Below are 21,152 nucleotides of genomic sequence, written 5' to 3'. Positions count from 1 at the left end.
AACGTCTCTAATAATACACAATGAAAACTGTAGCTCGATGACACTTGGAACAATGATTTGCCTGATATGATATTTGACTTAACGGAACATGCGAAAATGTAAGGTTAACTAATCCTATTCAGCATTGGAACTAAAGCACATACACTGTATTGTAAAATATATTTTGTTTTGTTGATATACAATGCAGAAAATTTCATGAAACATGAATAATTTCAGTACAGCCTCAACAAATTTGAAGAAATATTTCCAAGCAGTTAGTTGTCGAAGAGAAACACGGGATAATGTTCATCATCACCTTGCAACTTCTATCAAATATCAGACTCATTTATTTATGAAAATAATATTTATTGCCAATCTTGAAAATCATGTCTGATTTTAGAGCATGAGAGATTAAAACACTATCACGGATCATTAATTATAGTGGGAACACCACCTTCATCAATGGAAAAAAATGATATTTGTCCATAATCAACAACTCCATATTTGACTGGGACACTATTTGATTGTCTATTAATAGTAATATTAGTCAGTGTATCAAGAAATTCGTCCTGAATTGTTGTTACAACTATCCTACAAAATGGTGTACCAGGATTCGTTTTTTTGAAAGGTAATGAATCACTCTTAAACACATTATATTTAATAGTACAAGTTTGGTTATGTTGTTGCATGTTTTGAAATTTCTTATTAGATGCATCATTGGTTAGTTTTATTTCTTTGACAACTTGATCAACACTAGTTGCCTGTGATGGATGTAATAAGGGTTTAATATTGCCTGAATGCATCTTATTGAGCAGCTCAAAATGCTTACCAGTCTTTTTATGCTTGGCTATTTTCACCATTTTCTTATATTCAGTCCATGTTTTTGCCCTCCGCGCAATATCATTAAGGTTAATCATATTTGAATGTTGTGGGTTTCTTTTTTCATTGACATAATCCTTTTGGATTCGTTGAAACCAGATTTCTTCAATATTATACTCATGTGTGTCAATATTTGGTGGTATTAGACTTGCATCTGGCTTTGGCAAATGCGTATATGACTTATTTGATAGATTGGGAAAAAATTTTGCATCTAATATGAAAGTACAATGGGAAAGTGAATATGGAGATAATGCTGGAAGAGACTGCATATTCCAACCTCTAGATGATTTTGGAGACAAAATTTCTTTTGAAACTACCTTGTGATCTTGTTTGGATTGTTTTGAGTTTCCTTCTTCGAATTCATCATCCTTAGGAAGCTTTCTTTTATTTGCTTTTTCTTTTTCCACAAGTCCAGTACAATTGTCATCTAACGAGTACCTCTGGACAATATATCCTCGTTTGACCAAATATGAATACACCTGATAATCCTGTAAGCTACAGCAGCTTTTATCATTGTTTAGTATAAACGAGTAAGCCTCTTGCAGTGCCAGTGGGACACCATTTAAAGTTAACTCTAAGTCACCAATGTCTAGTAGGAACAATGCCTCTTCACCAAAAAGGGCAAAAAATTCACCATTATGATGGCACATGCTTTGCATGAATTTACCTTGCTTTGTGATTTTTGCTACTCCCAGACTTTCCATCCATTCCGCACTTCCCAGATTACTCAATTTCCTGACTTTTTCCGAGTGTAGTACAGAAGCATATTTATCCAATTGTGTATTCACCTTACATTCTTCAACAACAGTGTCACTGGTTCCAAAGAATTTAGGGCCACCTTTAGATGGTAAAGAGTTGGACTGAATCCCTGGTCTCCAGGATAGCAATCTCTCAGCAGCAGAGATTTCATCATCAATGTTTCCATTTGACATTAAATTTATCAGCTAGTGTAAATATCGATTGCGCAATCGAAAAAATATAAATCGACTTTCATGACCCAAACTCTGATGTATAACATAATTCAGTAATTAGTTGAAAGAGGAATATAAATAATCTGACAATCTCTTGAACACAGCCATTCAGACATTGCAATTCTGTGAAACGTCAGCGCCTTTACCAAAAAATACCGGCTGTAAGATAACTTAGACAAAAAAGCTGCCCTCATCTTCAGTGGTGGTAGCATGAAAGTTCTATCAGTGTTAGCGAAATTAGGTCATGTGTGTCCAATTAGGGTCAGTCAGTCCGATTACGGCCAGGGTAATACGGTCAATGACACCAATTCCCGTAACGCAATTCAATTCCATTCTTCCGAAAACAAAAAACTGGCTAACTGATCCCATGCCCGACCTGGACTGGTAACCGGACAAGAGGCCATGGTTCGCCATATGATTAAGCCGTCTTATCGGCTTTCCTCTCGACGGGATAAATATGTAAATTCAATTTTTTTTTTAGATTGGATTTTTTTTTAGATTAGATTTTAGATTGTAAATTCTATCCTACATAGTTCTGAATAACAGAGGCAGAGCCCTTGTTGTACACGCACTGACTGTGTTTCGGTGGCGCTAATCGGACACACATTGACATTTCGCCAGCCCTAGTTGAACACTCACTGACCGCAGCCTTCATGGTAAATTTGTCGTCATAAATTATACCATTATGCTCAGTTGCCGAAACCAGATATAATTCTGATACCACCAAATACAGTAGAAAACTCTAACTACGAAATTGATTTGTTCCGGACGCCCGTTCGCAAGTGGAAAATTCCGTAAGTGGGTACGCATTTTAACTGTAAAGGCCCTAATACACACAGAAAGAACAGTGAAATAACGAATAAAAACTACGAACGGTATGTTTGTGTACCTTTGTTTATTTACCATTGTCATTACCAATGAAGGAGAATTAGGACCGGAGAACGTTTTACTTTTTCATTTTTCGAGGCGGCGCTGAGTTAAAAAAATTTCATGTCAGCTGTTACGATTTTAATTAATACCACCGACTTGAACTGAACGATATTGTCATCAACGACGTCAGGATCACGATAAAATCCGCGATACATACTAAATAATATTTGAGAGCTACTTTATACGCTCTGAATTGCGAGAAATGAAATAATTTCCGTTATGTTCGGTCACAATCGAAACGACAGATTACAACAATTGATTACGACACAATTTTCTTTTAGATTTATGGCCGAAGCCGCACAAACTATCTCGACTAAATTGAAATAGGAATAACAAAATCTATTTTCACGAAATAGTAAGTTTATTTATGAGCTTGCGTTAGATCATAGTTTAACTCCTTCATATAAAACAAGATATGGCTGCAAATGATAAAGATCAATAGTCGGTTAGAAATAATATACTAAAAATACGAGAATATTAGAGATGAATGGGTTGAGTCTGTCTCTATTGTGCTGTCTAGACTCTAGTCTAGAAGAATGATATTCAGTCGACATTTGAAGATGTTCCAGTGTTTGTTTTTGAACTTTTTTGTATGGTTTGTTGTTGTTTGTTTTAGGTTCGTTTTCGTTGAGTTTCAGTCTTTTACGTTGATTCCTTGTGGTTGCCGGGTTCAGTACACAGTACCCTAGCTAGTACACCCTAAATTGAAATATATGATAATAATTGTAAACTAATTCCAATCCAAAACACCCTCGACGTGTTATCCTTTAATGTCGGCTATAATTTATGTCAGCGGCCTTCGAATGCGATAAAAAAAATCTTAAATGCTTTTAAATCAAAACGTGGACGGCGGCGCTAGGATACGTGCGCCATATTCATATGGACACGAAAAAACGATATTTGAAGATCGCGATATTCGAATATTGGATTTGGAATCCCTACATTAATCCTAGGGAACCTACGTAACACCCCTATTACACGATCTTACTAGTAGTTGGTCAAGTCAGATAGTGAATACGATATCAGAAAAGACGAAAACAACGGCTTTCAGGTTCATAATATTTTCAAATAATGATTACATAGTTTTTTTTCTAATGAAGCATTACACAACTGATCGCTCACAGACACCGAAAATATCTTCTGACAAATATCTTGCTCACTCATTGATCGAAACAAGTAATATAATGTTGTTCTTTGTTCTCATTTCGTGATATTTCATTTTACAGGTCGAGTCCGAAAGTTCTGACGACGACGATCCTTTGACGAGTTCACGAGTGCAAAATCAAAAACATAGCCAAAAAGAAAATGCAACCGACCGCAATGAGTTTCGGTGGAGAAAGAAACATTCCGATAGACCTGATGCAACATTCTCCGGCCCACAATTGGATCCTCCAGCTGACATGATTGTAGATACGCCATTGCGTTATTTCCGCCGTTTTGTGACAGAGGAAACCTTTTTATCAGCTTTCCATTCATTCAAAAATTATAAGAGGGGAATGCAATATGTTAGCACCGTGAGAAAAAACCGCCTACCCAGCTGTAACCTAGACGATGAAAAAACATTAAAAAGGAAGGCAGGGGGGAATATGACTTCAGAGTTGAGTAAAAAAATAACGTAATAGCCGTAAGCTGGTATGACAACAGGGCAGTATCACTACTATCTTCGTACGTAGGAGTGGAGCCAATTGATCAAATCAGACGATGGGACAGACGAACGAAGCAGCATGTGCACATAGCCATGCCTGCTATTGTGCAAGAATACGAGAATATCGGTCGGAGACCGAAGACTTATCGAGCGAAACTGCGGGTTTGATCCATGACCCTATAGTGACACCGCGTGTCCCAGCACTAATTAATTATTAACTCGCTAATTATACGACACAATTCATCCAAAATAAATGAGCTTCTGGTTCAAGATATGATGAATGCACATGCAAAATTTGGAGCAGATGCAACCACGCCTTCGTGAGATATCGCGTGCATCTAACAGACAGACAAACAAACAGACAAATACCTATCAACATACTTACCGATCTAAAGATCGAAGAGTAATAAGTTTATGTGAGGTATTGATAAATTGAATTCATTTCTTGCAAAGTACAGGTTTCGAATGAAATCAAAAAGATGGTATCTTTATCTCTTTTGGCATTTCATAATTCAAAGAATTCGAAAAGATTCTGTGGATGGAAAAAGAAACCCACAATACCTGTGGATACTCAATCGACTACTAACTCTTGACGATGCTATTTTCCTCCATCAATACGCATATAACCAAGAGTTGACTGACTGAGAATTTTAATTGTACTTGTGTTATTATTACAAACGAAATGACTTTTACAAGTTATTTCAAGCCACTGTCTGGACTCTTGAAGGAAGAAGTTTTATCAATTGAAAAACAAAATGCTGGATAAACACGTCACCAACAAAATTTATTGCAGAATGTAGTAGATTCCACTTGTTTTAAAAAATAGAATGAAGTAAAAGCATTCAAAATATTTTGGCAGCAAATGTACAAATCAGCATGTTAATTAACTATACCCAGCTATAGAACAAGTTTATTTGAAATCGCATGTATTAACTGAATTTATTAATATGATTTTGGTTTAGCGACAATACTACTGCAACATTTCTGTACATCTCTATCCTGTTTCTCAATTCTAGTGTTTATAGGAGTTCCAGTGTGACTAAAAAATTTTCTTGCATCACTTGAGGTCATTTTTTTCCAGATTTCTTTATTCCACCTTGTGCTGCAATGCATATCAGTAAAATATTAAATAAGATTTATGAAATAAGTATTTAATTTTAGTATACCAAAAGACGAACACTCATTGAATGTTCCTAATGCTTTTTCATTTTGTCTTACTTATAGTATACCTGGGGAAACCAGAATTGAATTTTTCATTATGCTTATCATGCAATTATGTTGGTATTGCAATGTCCAAATATTTGTTTAATCATTTATTCCAGTATTATAAGTTTTTTTGCTCCGAAGGCCTGACAACCCCCTGTGCAAGACTACACCGATTATCTATCGATATGCAAGAAGATATTATTTTTGGTAATTTAGGGTTTAGAGATACCTTGAATACTTCCAGGTAAAATATAAATACACAAAGATGTTGTTTAACATTCTAGGCAATACACACAGTGACACAACTGTCCTAGTATATTTATTGAAGATAAAGTAAATGTCTGACTAATCAACAAATGATTTAAATAACACCCACAAAGAGGTCCTTTGCCAGAAGCTTTTGCCTTCAGTTCCTGTAACTTTTTTGCTTCTTCTCTCTGTTTTTGCTTGAATGCTTTTTCATCATCGTCCATATCTTTTTGTTCCTTCTTTGGCTGCTTTAATGGTTTCTTTTTGCCACCTTAACGTTTAATACAAAAATAACTTTCTATGTTTGAAAAAGCATCTTAGTTAAACAAACTCGTTAAATAAGACAGCCATAATTGGTTTCACTAATTTCTACACAAATTGATCTTCTGTCAAAGCAAATATAAAATTATGAAATTGCGAGTCACAAGTGTTGCAAGGCCTGACGACCTAAAATTCATCAAGTTTGACTTCTATTAATTTGACTTAGAAGCCAATATAAAAGCTTATTTAACCATAGAAAAGGTCACAATAAGAATTGAACAAGCAATTTTACGATGTTGTAAGCTTGTAACTATTGACATATGGTATGGACATTACATTGAGAAATACTTTCTTCATCTGAGGTGAACAAGTCATTCAGTATAGGATTTAAACAATTGAATTGAAAATATAACGCAATAAGCAACATTGCAAAATATATGAACTTACCTTGTCTACCAGACATTTTGAATATAATTAGCTATATACTAATATAGATACAAAGTTGAATAAAATCTGGAAAATAGGAGTAACATTAGTGTGATGCAAATAAAAGTACAATATTGTGTAGAAATAAATATAAGATAGATAACAAAATGAAAAATGGCAAACAGAATGATAGAACATTTCAAATAATGGAACACGCACCAGATTTATTCTCAAAGACCATATTGTTGAAGTTGAGTGTTACACAAAAGTGTTTCGGTACTTGGAGCTGCTAAAACGGTTATTACCTTTTTAGGCTATTCTTTTACAAGTTTTTCCTAATGTCCATCACCCCGATTTCTCCTGAAATTTTGCTGTGCCGTGACCACATAATTGAGTATTGCTTTCCTGTCAAGGCATACAGCAGTAGGTTTAACAGTATTGGCTGACTAAAGCGCCACAAATTTTGAAAATAACCTAATGTCTCAAGCCCTGAACCCATTCTGTTATGAGAGCACCAACACCCCAAAACACATCGCAAAAATTTCTGGATCTGTGAAGATAGAATGGTTCTTTGCATTCGGTATATTTATTGAACCCCAAATAATTCCTTCCCCATATGAACCAAACAAAGGAACATTTGGAAATATTGCACGAAAAGCATCCTGCTCTTGATTGAAGCAAATAGGACGTGGGTTTTCATCATATTCTTCATACCACTCTTGTTTGGAACGAGGAGTCATTATTATAAATCCAATTGTTTGAGAATGACATAATTTGCAAAACCCTCTTTTATCTAAATTATTTACATGAGCCGGACATGATTCAAAGAATTTATCAATAACATTTTTTAGTGACAAAATACAATCATATAATTTTGTCACTGTTAATTCTTCACCAATGTCATTTTCACTGATATAGGTAGAAGCTGCCTTAATACTCGGACCCTCTAATGATACTGCAATAATGTCTGTTTTAACATGTTCATCTGGGCAGAGTAATAGGAGAGATTCACATGAACTACAGCCAAGAATTACAATACCCTTTTCAGTTGCGCTGTTAATGTCATTTTCCAGAGTTTTCAGGTTTTCGAACCTACTACTAGCAATTACCAGGACAAATTTAGTGGCTTCATTTGTGAGTATAGTTTTAAATTTGGACAAAAAAAGATCCCTCGACTCCTTCCCTCCTCCAGTTTTCAAATAAAGAACATTTGTCTGGATGTCATTTGCGAGTGCAATCAAATTGTGAGATGTGGAAATATCAACAATGTCAAGGTCATCTTCAATTTGAGATTTTTCGCCATCAATACACATGGTGCCAGCAGTTTCGAACACCAAAGCTATACAATTTTTGGGAAGCCACTGCTTCTCAAGTTTCAGAGCTGAACTGTCGGGCAAGTATGAGGCGCACATCAATAATGATGGAATAATTCTCCACTTTTCTCTCCATTTCATAAAATTATCTTTGAAAAAATTATCACCAGTATTACTTGACCAGTCCTCGTATTCATCCTCACTGTTATAACGTTGTTGAATTTTTATCAATGTTAAAATTTCAATTTTGCCAAATTGACTTCTTTCAAACAATATTTGTTCAGAGCATTGCTTCCATAGTTTACAAACACGCTGCTGCTTAACAAGGGATCGTATTGGCAAATAGGATAATATGTGAACTACCACACATGGTATTGAAAGTGCAGCATTTGAACTGAAATCCATTTGGAGTTTTAATTTTTTTTTGCAGTTAAGGTTCACTCCATACAACAAATTATTATTTAATCATCATGATATCTGATGGCATTTCATTACGTCAACAACCATTAACACAATTCAGTTCTGAAACAAAAATCATAACTACATTTAGAATGGACACTATTCAGCCGAAACTGCTTTGAAAATGGAAGATGCTTTCAGATTACATTCAGTATAACTGTATAATGTCAGAATGTATAATCTTTGTCTGCACTCTGCATATCATAATTTCGAGGGCATATGTTTCAATGTTGACCTCTTGAAAGTGGCAGACTCCTTGAAAAAATATCAATTCAATTATGACTATGTCTGTATGTGGAACAAAACTAAAAGTAGTGAAAATAACATCATAATGACCCCATTTGATACATTGTCTGATTGTACTTCTTTTTATTATTGTACAAACATTAGCCTAGCAGTTGGACTAGCTTTTGTAAATGAACTGTTTTCTATTTATAGTTTTTTTTTAATAAATAAAATTTTTAACCAAAAATGTTATACCGGTAAAGTTTTTGCATAACATTTTTGTACTGAAGTACCGTAGCCTACTGAGAGTTATTCCTTTGAGTCTCCATATTTTTAGGACCAACAATCAACATTTTCACTTTTCTGATACTCTTTTCACATTTGGTATCACGTTTTGAAATGCACCTCTATTTCTTTGAGCATTACCATATTTTATGCCTGGTGATTGACACTAGAAGGGTTACCGCATACACTGAACTTTTCAGCATTGTTTGTTTCGTTTTCATCAATTACTTTATCGTCTATAACGGTATCGTATGCTGATTATGGAGTCCAAATAAACTTATACTCATATTATTATAAAATTCATAATCAATCACTGAAATCAAGCATTAAAAAAGTTTAATCTTTTTATTAGTTTTTCATATTGAATTCCAGCCCAGTACCGTAACCAAGTCCTGAAGTCTATTATCTGCTACTGGCTCACTCAGAAAATCAATTGCTTACCTGACCTGATGTAATACCGGCATGAGAACTTGCCATGCCTAATGCGACCACACATCGTTCCCATTGGGCTGTTGACAATGCGGCCTCACTGAGCGTAATGCACTGCTCCTAATGCGACCCCGTATTACTCCCAGTGGTTTATAGTCACTTTGCTCCCAATGCGCTCTAATGCGAATCATAGTTCAAGTGCAGTTTTAAGTATTCTGTGGCATCTGCAGCTGCCGCAAAACCATTGCAGTATTTCCATACCATGGCCGCTACGGCCAAACTCATGGCAACTGACTGTTTAGCTGCCACAAACCAATGTCGAGCTGCCGTTACCGCAAATTGTAAACCAATGGCAGGTAAAATTTTGCTGCCGTAACCGCGGCAGGTGGGCCGTAAAGACAGGGCTGTCTATTATGGTGACAAATATTAGGTAAGTTGGAACGTTTTTCTTATGGATACAGTTTTGATTGATTTGGGGTTAGGGTTTAAGTAGATATAATTCCACATGATCAATTGAAATCTGGTACATTAATTTGTGAATATACCGTTAATACTGATTACTGAATAGCGCTATAAAACCATGGCAAGAGCTGCCGCGGTTCGTTCGTGTCAGGAGTAGAGATGTACCGATGTATCGGTATCGGGTATCGGTATCGGCAATATCGGCCATTTTTTCGGTATCGGCCATGTATCGGTATCGGTTAGATTAAGGCCGATATTTCCGATATATTTACCTTTTTGATATGGTCCAGAATGTTTTAAAAGATAAGTTGGAATACTACTTTTTGATTTATTTTTTGTCTGGAGAGATCGTGAGCTATGAGCCATACATGTCCCTACCCCCGCGAGAGAATATGATTCACGTATTTTTAGCTATTTTCGCTGTCAAATTTTTATATTGACATTTTTAATATTACATAGTAATTATGAAGAAATATATCAACACGGCACATAACAAAAAGCAATTAGGAGCCCAGTTTTAAATCATACAGTGGAATTGGGGTCCTTATTAACGGCACATGGACTTTTGGCACGGGTATAAATTCTGACTGTTTGTCGTCAAGTACGAGTGTCATTTAGTCCGACGACATCGATAAACTAAATTCCGACACAATTATCCCTCTACGCAGATATTAATTTTTGTTTAACAACACAATTTCTTTATAGATATATTGACATGACCGCCTAGCCCTAGAGGGCCTAGAGTCCTAGACTGTCTCAAATATATGATAGCAATTGTATAATAATATAAAATAGTAAAGTAAAAAAACATCCTCGACGGTTATAGGTAGGCCTTCTTTTGGTCGGTGCTGATTGATATTCTTTCATGTTGGCTTTGACTTATTGCGTCGACGATTACGATTAGCCACGAAATAAAATATTTGAAAAATGCTTTTAATTTGAACGTAGGACGGCGGCTCTAGAATGTGTGGGTGATATTCGATATTCTTTTAAACACGAATAACGATATTCGAAGGTCGCGATATTAACATTAAATTCAAATTGGACATCCCGGCTTATGGGTTTTCTAATTGAACACCGAGATTACTAGCGTTACTGTACAGTGTATCTTAATCAGTTGAAGCAAACACCAAACATTAATTTCATATTATGTGATATATCATTTTTCGATCTGAAATAATGTGTACTATGAACAACGCTCAAAGACCATTGTTTTAACCCGTCTGCCCTACAAAGCACACCTAATTAAGTAATATTTACATAGTATCGGTATCGGAATATCGGTAATATCGGCCTTTTTGTAGTATCGGCGTATCGGTATCGGTATCGGCTTTTTTAGCTGGTATCGGATCGGTATCGGTATCGGCGACAAAAGTGGTATCGGTACATCTCTAGACTCAGGAGCTGCCATGAAGTGGTAAGAACTGCGCCTCTCATAGTTGATAATGCGCCATTCCTAATGCGATATCTTTTTTGCAATGCGCTGTCGCCTATCAGAAAAGTACCGTACTCGATATCCAACGTACATTGATTTCATGACGACATCCTATAACAATGACCAATCAACAATAAATCAATTATGACGTAACAATTGCAACTTGCGCGACCGCTCAGAGCCTCAGACAGATATTCAAGCTTGTAAACATCGCCTCGCTTTCGCGGTTTTGTGTGTTATTTGTCAGTTTTTATTTATGTTTCCAAAAATTAGTTGTAAGTCAAATAACTTAATTGTCATTATGTCTTTAGTTTATTTGCAATAATTCAAAATTGATACCGCAAACGCTACGATAAACTAGTCTAAAATTTAACTTGTAAATTTAGGTGTGGCTCAACGGGCTAAGCGTTAGGAATACGCTCGCCACCGCACCTCTAATTACTCTGCGTGGGTTCGCAGGTTCGAATCCCATGCAGGGATGGTTATGTGCGAGAGGATTGCTGGACTCCTCGCCGTCGTTGGGTGGTTCACGTAACCGCTGGTCGGTTACGGCTTCCTCCACCACCAAGTCCATGCTTCCGAAATCAAACAATACAGTAAAACTAATCCCATACCCGTCTTGGAATGGTAACCGGACGAGAGGCCGTGGTTCGCCATATGGATAAGCCGTCTTATCGGCTTTCCTCTCCCCCGGGATAAATATGTAAATCCTATCCTAATATAAGAGGGAGGCGGACAACTCGACTACACGGACACCTCACCAGAGACAACTCGGACAACTCACCAGAGACAACTCGAGTTGTCTCTAGTGAGTTGTCCGTGTAGTCGAGTTGTCCGTCAGCCTTTTAAGAAACCTCGTCAGATAGTCCCAAGCGCAAGATTCCCATTGATTTTACACTAAAAAGCTTTGGTTTTTTTTTGTCTGTAGTAGACTACAATCCAAAACGTCTAGTTTTTTGGAATGGCGAACAGAGGGGCCACGAGTGCAAAAAACCGTCGAAAGGGGGCCACGAGCCATAAAAGGTTGGGAACCACCGGCCTACAGCCTACAGGCCTATGCCATTGTTGATATTGCTCCGATGCGCCTATAGTGGTGGTAGCATAAAAGTCATATAGGGGATGGCAGAATAGGGATGGCAAAATACGGTCGAAAGGTGGCAGATTAGGGATGGCAAAATAGGGTCGAAAAGTCAAATTGGGGATGGCGAAATGCGGTCGAAGCGTGGCAGATTAGGGATGGCGAAATGCGGTCGAATGGTGGCAGATTAGGGATGGCAAAATGCGGTCGAAGCGTGGTGGCAGATTAGGGATGGCAAAATGCGGTCGAAGTGTAGTGGCAGATTAGGGATGGCAAAATGCGGTCGAATTGTGGTGGCAGATTAGGGATGGCGACTTTGAGAAAGTGAAGGGCATGGTGTCAGTGGTACCGGTACCGTACGAACATTTTAAGGTTCTTAAGTTTAGCATGTAGCCTGAATGTATCTGCATATGCCAGGATACGGTACGGAAATAGGTACCACCTACCGGTACCGTAGTGAGTACCGGTACCGGTACCAGTATGTGGCCCATTACAGCATTAATCTGCCAAGGCTAATCCAGTCCCTGACGGCATGGGCAGCGTAGAGAATGGCAGTAGACAGAAAATACAGTAAGAGATTTAACATTCTTCTGGTCCAAATTAGGCTACTCTGGCAGTTGTTTTGGTGGTAATTACAAGGACAGTACGGTACCGGTACCGTACCAGATATGCCTTCGCGGTGGAATTATTGTGTGGCAAGATGTAGGCACGAACACGGTACCGATATGTCAAATTGGGACTGGTACCAGTAACATTGCAGCATTGTGCGGAGCAAGCGATAAACTAAAAAGTGAAACTGCTAAAGCCATTTGACTGTTTGAGTGAACTCCGCAGACCTAAGCAAAAAGTTAATATGCATTCTAACTATTTGATATATTTAATTGCTGAATTGTCTAACTTCAAATTAGCAGTGGTGTGGCTCATCGTGCTAAGCCTGTAAGCGGAATAAGCTTGGCATCGCACCTCTTATTAATTACACCATGTCAGTCTGTGTAGGTTCGCAGGTTTAAATGTGGAGATCGTTAGGAATACGCTCGTCACCCCATGGTTATGTGCGAGAGGCTTACTGGACTCCTCGTCGCAGTTGGGTGGTTCACATAACCGCTGGTCGGTTACAGCTTCCTCCACCATCTGGTCCATTATCTCTCTCCTGGGATAGATATGTAGATCCTATCGTTAATCCGAGCGAGACACATGTCATGTTAATTAACTGTAGTAAAAGCCCCGAACTTCCAATTCCATTATAAAATTTTATCGTAAATGACATTAAGTCTATAATGACTACTTGAAACTCTGTCAAGTATTTTGATATAATTTCAGATATGAAGATTAAGGTTATCTAGTCTTTAGGGATATTGCTGCAATGACTGAAGTGAGTCTATTTGTGCCAGAAAGGGGATCAAGAACTTTATAGTTTGCACTTTCAACAAGAGAGCGATGCTCAAATATATGGACACGCAGCCTGAGCGAAGCAGTAGTCCAGCTTACCTTTGACGGTTCGCTAAACACTAGAAGCACCAATGTTCGCTGACCTCGTGACTCGCTGCGCACGATGAACCGCCACATGGTGGCAATTTTTGATGAGGTCATAGCACAAAAGAAATGAATTCCATGCAGAAATATTGGAAATATATGAAAGTAATAGCCTTCAGGCAAATCAATCTTAAACCATTGAAAATTTCAAAGCAATTCGTCCAGTAATCAACAAGAAAAGCAGTTTTTCAATATGTGTCAAAGAACAACAACATAATAACAAAACGATCCATAGGTCCACTACATGCCCACAAATGAATTGTGACATGGGACTTGATATAGTTTTATCTCCAAAACTATCTCTGTACTTCAAAACACCGATGACCGTCTCACATACTCTACTGTGTATTGGTTCAATTTGCAAATATTCTGAAACTTGAGAAGGTTTATGGATTTGAAGTGCTGAAACTTACGTTTCAGTTCAGATTTGGTATCATTGCTGATCATTGCTTCGGGCAACTTATTAAAAAGTGATAATTATCTTTCAGCTGACAGAGGTTCCTATTTTGTCATAGTTAACTTTACCCTTGTACAAAAATGTATTGAAGATACTTTCTAACACAATAGCTTCGTGTAGTATTTCACAAGTTCTTGGAATATGATTATGTTCAAATTTCATAAAGGAACCATTCTAATCTAGTAATATTTAATATTTATTCAGCATTTTAGCTTATAAGGCAAATGTAAAATGAGAAATTAGATACTTGTTATTTGTAAAGGGCATATAAAACATTAAACTTTAGTGTATGTTTGCTAATCCATATGTTAGTAAGAGTTGTTTATTTGCCATAATTGCTTCTATTAAAATAATTTTCCTATTTTTGTTAATGTAACTTGGATCAATCATAAAAATCACTCTCATTTTTAATCTTGTTTTATAGTTTATTTATTGCTACTGTTTTTTATGCAAACTGTATTCCCATTGTTGCATCCAAGGTTATCCATCCAGCTAATCTAAACATTTTTATGACAGATCAACTTTTTCATAGATTTCACCTAATAGCACATAGTCAGCCCTATAGTTATCATTTTATTCACACAAACATTTGAAAGAGTGCATTCTCCTGGTCTGATCCTTTACTTCCACAAATATTTTATCATTTCGACTTGCTACTAGTATGCAATCTCACTTACTTTTGTGATTTCCATTTTCGTGTCTTGAAGACATTCTCATAAAATTCGATTCCTAACCCTACCTAAAATCACTGAGATCACACAATCGCTGAGATTGAATACCTTTATATGTTTAATAGGTGCTCCCGTGTGTGCATCCCGTCTCAGCATGTGCACCAAGATGGCACACAGCCTGAACATAGTATGTGTATCAGATCAGGTTAGGGTTATCAGGTTGTACGCCATCTCAGTGCACATACTACGGAAGCGTCGTTTAATAACATAATAGCTCTATTTGTGCTACTGTTCAAATTAATGTCACTGACTTCAACTTGTGTACACAAATTCCAAATATTTATTTTTTTCTTCTAATAACGTGCAACATACTAAATTGTATTTGTTTGAGATTACATTTTTCCAAGATACAGAATTATGTTTTAATTTGCTTTCAGTATTTTTTGCCAATTATTAAACACTATTTATGGGGACTGTAGCATTTGTGTACACGATATTATATACTTTGTCTAGTCCTTGTTTGTTTTGAAGTCAATCAATAAGATCTGATTTTCATTCATGAATCATAACCACTTTGTACTAATGCATTGTCTGCAATCCTAAAATAACAATTTCTCTGCTACTACTCCATACTGTGTTATTTTGTTCTTGTTATAAGATAAACTTGTTATTTATGTTGGTGGGTGCATATGCTGTTATATATATTCTATAATGAACTTCCTGATCACTTTCCGTAGCAATAGTTTTCAGTGTGTAATCTTGAAATCTTGCAGTGAAAATATGTCTTCCCCCAGATAATGTCCTAGCATTTACTAAGTCCTTTGGTTAAGTTCATGTTTTAATATGCCAAACTATGCATGGAAACACATGTAATTGTGTGACAACATTTCGAATCAATATGATATACTGGTGTTATATGCTTTCATTATTATAAAATATTGTGAATTAATTTCTTAATAATGTAATAATTTTTTATTGGTTGGATATCCCAATTTTTGTGTTCACATTTTGAACCTTACTGTAAATGATGTAGGATTTCCCATTTTGCATTTATACCCGATATCTTTATAGCATCATGTCATCTCAAATTATGTGCTTCATGTTATCTCAAATTTCATCTTATTATTTCGGTTCCATTACATTTGAACCCACGTACATTTGAACCCATGACAATTGCACATGTATGCTATTGCACCTATGGAATTTTTTTTGTTTCACGGATAGTTAAACCCATACTAACCCTAACCCATGGGTTTTAGCACCCGCATATAGATTGAACCCGTGGATATACGCATGGGTTCAAATGTACATGGGTTCAAATGTACGGTCACCCTTTATTTCCGTTTACAACTTCTTTCTTGCGCGCATGTATGAATAAACATGCATGGTTCACTAAAATTTGCGTGTTCTCTCATGAATGTCCTGCTTGTAATTTTCTTAAAAGCAGAATGAAAAACTATTGTAATTTATAATTTAACATTGGTGTTCTTTCTTCTATTTTTATTAATTCCCTGTAATCAGGGAAATGCTGAATGCTGATGCTGACACTATTGCTGATACTAAGCACTCCAATTAGCATTTAACCCTCACTCTCTATGCCTTCCAATGTCATATATTTCTTGTTGCTTGTGAACGGTATTTCTTCAAAAACGGGAATATTCAATTCATCACTTTCATTAGGTGCTGTATACATGATTCATTCTGGCCATTTGAAGGAATATACTCTCACTCTCATGTCAGTGCGCTTTCGTTTCTATAATATAAAACTTTCAAAATCATATCATATTACATGAGCCAACTTTAATGTTGCTCAATTTTGAAATGATTAATGATGATGATTTTTTTAAACCTACTTAGTGACAACAACTAGACCATTATACCACTTTTTAATGCCTTATACCTTACTTTGAGTCCTTCACCATTTACATATCTTAAGTAACCAATGCCATTACCTCAAATTTGAAAATACCATAAAACCTACGATCTCTGGTCGTTCTTAGAGCATCGATTCACGGGCTTGTCAAACTCTCTGGTCATTTAGTTCAGGGACATTTAATTCATCCCTACATATATACCGTTCAATATGTTTTCAATGTTAGTCTAGTCTTGGAAAGTTTTGAGATTGTTTTTATCGTGGAAAACTGAATAAAATGAAATAAAGAGGCCTCCTCATTCACTGTTTTTATCGTGGAAAACTGAAAATGAAATGAAGAGTTTCTAACGCCTCTTCAATCACGTAGTCGTTAGGGGGTTGTGATTAGAGTGGTAGTGACTTCAACAATCTAAAAATGCCAATCTAAAAATGCAATTCTCATACAGTGAAATCCCGTTTCAAAGCTCTTTTGAAACCACGGGAATATTTACCGTAGCGTTGGAACATATTTCGGTAATTAGTATTACACAAATTACATAAAATCGAGTACAAGATATTACCTTAGTCCTTCAACTTCAAAGATTATGAGTCTCACGGAAAAATTGCGGCAGCGGGTTTCTCATCAATTAAATACCTACGAGTGGCCAATACCGAATAGTTCACTGTTTCGAATACATTTGAAGTTCAAAAAACGCTTATCTATAATTAGGGCTGGGCGAAATATTCGAATAGCGAATCGAATATTGAATTATTCGAATGGCATTTTACTATTCGAATATCGGGTACCACGTGATCTGCGTCGCTTCGCTTGGACACGGAACGTCTGTGAACCGATCGTGAATTGCGCGAGAATTCACCTACAAGCTCGCTCGCTAACAGACAAATTTGAAAAATCGTTTTTGCGTTGTGGTGTTATTTGTTTTCTTTGCGTTTTGATCGTTCATTTTAATTCCCTATGTTGCACAAAGAGGTAACGACACCGTTCCCTAAATTTAGAAACGTTAAATCTGATGAGGTATTTAAAATAAATATTCCAGATTTTAAACTCCGTATGATTGTCGGCACGTGATTAGCCGTTTCATGAATAAACCAAACATAAATTTGTTTAACGAAAATTAAAAGTTGAATTAACTTTTGCGTGAAACGATATATACATAGTATAACACGAACAAGCTATGACCAGAAAAGAAATGGCAGGACATAGTTCTTTTAATGTACTTTCAAATAATTCTTTCGTGATTCGTTTCATTCTTGACCAAATAATGTTTCGAAAGTGTAAACATTTCACTCGGGCATGCATGGCGGGTGGAGTGTAGAAATCGTGAACAGGAGTATGGCGTAAAATCAATCGTGAATTTCGATGTAACAACGCGCACCGTCTCGTTTACGAATTGTTGTATCGTCGGAAATGATTACATTCGTTATATTTTGAGCATTTTTGCACTAATAAATAGGGCGTGACATTGTCAAAATTGTCAAGAGAAGTAAAAGTGAATTCGCAAATTCCGTAAATAAAATTGTGAACTACTCGGTAACGATATTAGCTATAATGACCGCGCGGTTTGTTGAAAGAAAACGTCGGAACTTGGAAGAGTTAGTTATAAATAGCGCCTGGCCATCTATTAGGCACAAAAGTACAAAAGCGCAATTTTTTCAGCATTAGGTCGCATATGCAAATTATTATTCAAGAAGCGCTGTTTATTAACGTCATCTCGTCATATGGCCACGCAGAAATGCCTTTATTGCCGAATTATTTAGTCACTATTTTAAATCAACATTCGGGATTGACGCAATCGCAGCTCTGCGAGGTTTATCTGTAAAGTAACATAGCAAAGTTAATTACGGTATTGTCTTAATAAATATCTGCATCCCGGTATCGATAATAATATCGCCGTTCGCTTAATATTGTGACGGTAAATTTACAAACGTTGAAAAGTAATATGAAAGCTAACGCAAATGATAAAAATTAGAATAATATTAATTTGGGTTTTTACATCAATCCTTTATGGTTTTAACAGCTGCTGCCGACGTGAACGCACGGGTAAACCCGAAATATAAACGTCGATGTCCGCCGACGCGGAAGAATTAATACTTGCAAATAACAGAAAGGGCGGTATTATAGATTATATATCACCGCAAAAACGGTCACGGTGACAAAAACAATCATGATTATGACGAAATTAACCAGTAAAAAAACGCTTTGTAGCCGATTTTTCAATGTCTTTATTAATTTTCAAATGGAGTATCGACCGACGTTGTAGACCTCCTGTTGTGTATGAAAAAAAATTCGTTATTCGACTATTCGGTATTCGTTAAAAATATTCGAACTATTCGATTCGAAAAAAATATTCGATTTCGCCCACCCCTATCTATAATATGCGAAGGAATTTGCATGCAATAAACAATGGAATAACTGGCTATATTACCAGGCATTTCATATTCACAGATTACTGCGATATATATTTTAGGATAGTAACGCTTTTATTCTTTTATAAGTCGACGTAATCATGAGTAATCATTTATTAATGACGTTGATCATTAATGACGTAATCATTAATTATATTCCGGCACTTTACCACACATTTTAAGCCCACAAATTGCCGTTGTATTTTGGAGTAATAATACTTTTATTATTTTGTGAATACGAAAATACGAATCAGCAATTAATTATATTCGGGCACTTTACCACACATTTTAAGCCCACAAATTGCCGTTGTATTTTGGAGTAATAATGTTTTTATTATTTTGTAAATACGAATAAAAAATTAATTATATTCGGGCACTTTACCACACATTTTAAGTCCGTGTAGTGTATTTTTGAGTAATATTATTTTGTGAATACGAATCAGAAATTAATTATATTCGGGCACCTTGCCACACATTTTAAGTCCACAAATTCCAGTAGATTTCAGAGTAATAATACTTTTATTATTCAGTAAATCCGAAAATAGGAATCAAAAATGAATAATATCGGGCAGTTCACTACACATTTTATGCTCACAAATTGTCGTCGCAACCATAAGTTACGTTAAACAAAACTAAATTAATAACGCATAATAATTTTATATGCTGGTATCGGTCATGGATATGAATAATTTGCACAACAGAAAATCATCCCAGTAAAAAGTCGAAACTTTCAAATATCATTATCAAAATTATTTGCCATAAAGCGGGAAAAAGTATTGATTATTACCTCTAATAAATCGACTTGTTTTCCGACTTGCGACAATTTATTGGGTATCATAACAATTACGACATTGAATAATCTTCAATTTCTTGACGTAATGGAAATGAATGTGTAAAATCGTTTGAAGATTCCCGCAAAAACGAAAAACCGTGTTTACGATAAAAACAGACTATATATTATTCGAAAATCAGCCGAAAATGTATTCGAATATTTGGTTCGTTTTGGACAACCCTGTCTACGAACCACAGTCTTCTTTTCTACAATACAACAATAATTTTCGACCCAATTCTTTAAAAAGGTTCGCCATTCCTGCTAGACTAACCCATCAAATTGCGTGTTCCCTGACTACTACATGAAACATTAGCGTTTTCTGACCATCAAATGTTTGAGATTGTTTTGTAAAGTTCAAAAACAATTAGGTTGAAAATTTTCAGTTGCAGATTAGTAGTAATTTGACTCCAGTGTAAATGTCCAATATTCAGGGAAGTATTTCACTGGCTTTATTTCGCTAAATGTCCGTACAATTATAGAGACCCTGCTCAGCGCAGAATGTTTTCAAAACATTTCGCCTTTAAGTTTTTGAAAGTATAATTTCATTTGATTTCAATTGAAAATCTAGAAAGGCTTTTTGTATCTTATACTCACCAGAACAAATATTACAATCATTAGATATGAATATTGAACGTATTACTAGCTCAAAATTAATCCCTCATCAAACGCATTTGAACGCGAAATAACGGTGCACGAAACTACGCCAGTTATAAGCACCATTAAATATTAAACAATGCGGATATATATAGCACCAAGGTCTAACCCACCCTATTCCAAACAGCACGAAAAATTCGTCGCAAATGCGTCTTTCCTTGGAATTCAATTGCAACAGAGAACAAGACTTGCGTTACACGTAACACATTAATTTATAAGTTGCTCCTTCGCTATCCAGTAAGACATGGGTTGGATTCTGTACCAAGTAATGGTAATTATGTTCCTCAAGAAGTAAAGCATGCAAGAAGATTCCTAAAAAGTAAACTAGTCTTCGACATTTTCTTTCTGAGAAACGATAAAATGGATGAATTTGGTGGTTTCCAACATTTTGTGTTGAAATCTTCTATTAGTTGGTTTTTGAACTGTTTATACCAAAATCCCTATGTTTAATTACCTTGCCTTTCGTAGATTCTTTGCCAGTGTTATACAAAAGT

At 36.0% G+C, this 21,152-nt stretch overlaps 3 protein-coding genes across 3 annotated transcripts; all 3 read right to left on the bottom strand.

The window, feature by feature from the left end:
• Window positions 1-142: 142 nt before the first annotated feature.
• On the bottom strand, window positions 143-2,219 carry LOC120339614 (tRNA-splicing endonuclease subunit Sen54-like). Its single transcript, XM_039407777.2, has one exon. The coding sequence runs from the start codon at window positions 1,788-1,790 to the stop codon at window positions 402-404; it is 1,389 nt and encodes a 462-aa protein (XP_039263711.2). The 5' UTR covers window positions 1,791-2,219; the 3' UTR covers window positions 143-401.
• A 2,943-nt stretch (window positions 2,220-5,162) lies between these two features.
• LOC120339691 (translation machinery-associated protein 7-like) lies at window positions 5,163-6,716 on the bottom strand. The gene is made up of 3 exons (XM_078116235.1): window positions 6,568-6,716; window positions 5,987-6,130; window positions 5,163-5,506 (listed from the first exon to the last, which is right to left on the bottom strand). The coding sequence occupies exons 1-3, from the start codon at window positions 6,581-6,583 to the stop codon at window positions 5,472-5,474; spliced, it is 195 nt and encodes a 64-aa protein (XP_077972361.1). The 5' UTR covers window positions 6,584-6,716; the 3' UTR covers window positions 5,163-5,471.
• A 333-nt stretch (window positions 6,717-7,049) lies between these two features.
• Window positions 7,050-8,264, bottom strand: LOC144411620 (uncharacterized). The gene has a single exon (XM_078116570.1). It carries the CDS (start codon window positions 8,262-8,264, stop codon window positions 7,050-7,052), a length of 1,215 nt encoding a protein of 404 aa, XP_077972696.1.
• Window positions 8,265-21,152: the final 12,888 nt, after the last annotated feature.

This window comes from Styela clava, chromosome 9 (genome assembly GCF_964204865.1).
Source record: "Styela clava chromosome 9, kaStyClav1.hap1.2, whole genome shotgun sequence".
NCBI lineage: Eukaryota > Metazoa > Chordata > Ascidiacea > Stolidobranchia > Styelidae > Styela > Styela clava.
This window is presented reverse-complemented; position numbering and strand designations above follow the sequence as displayed.

Coding starts and splice junctions, on each gene's coding strand:
- LOC120339614 (XM_039407777.2), bottom strand. CDS start 1,790: ATGTCAAATGGAAACATTGATGATGAAATCTCTGCTGCTGAGAGATTG.
- LOC120339691 (XM_078116235.1), bottom strand. Junction 5,507..5,986: donor TTCTGGCAAAGGACCTCTTT/GTGGGTGTTATT, acceptor TATGCATTGCAG/CACAAGGTGGAATAAAGAAA.
- LOC144411620 (XM_078116570.1), bottom strand. CDS start 8,264: ATGGATTTCAGTTCAAATGCTGCACTTTCAATACCATGTGTGGTAGTT.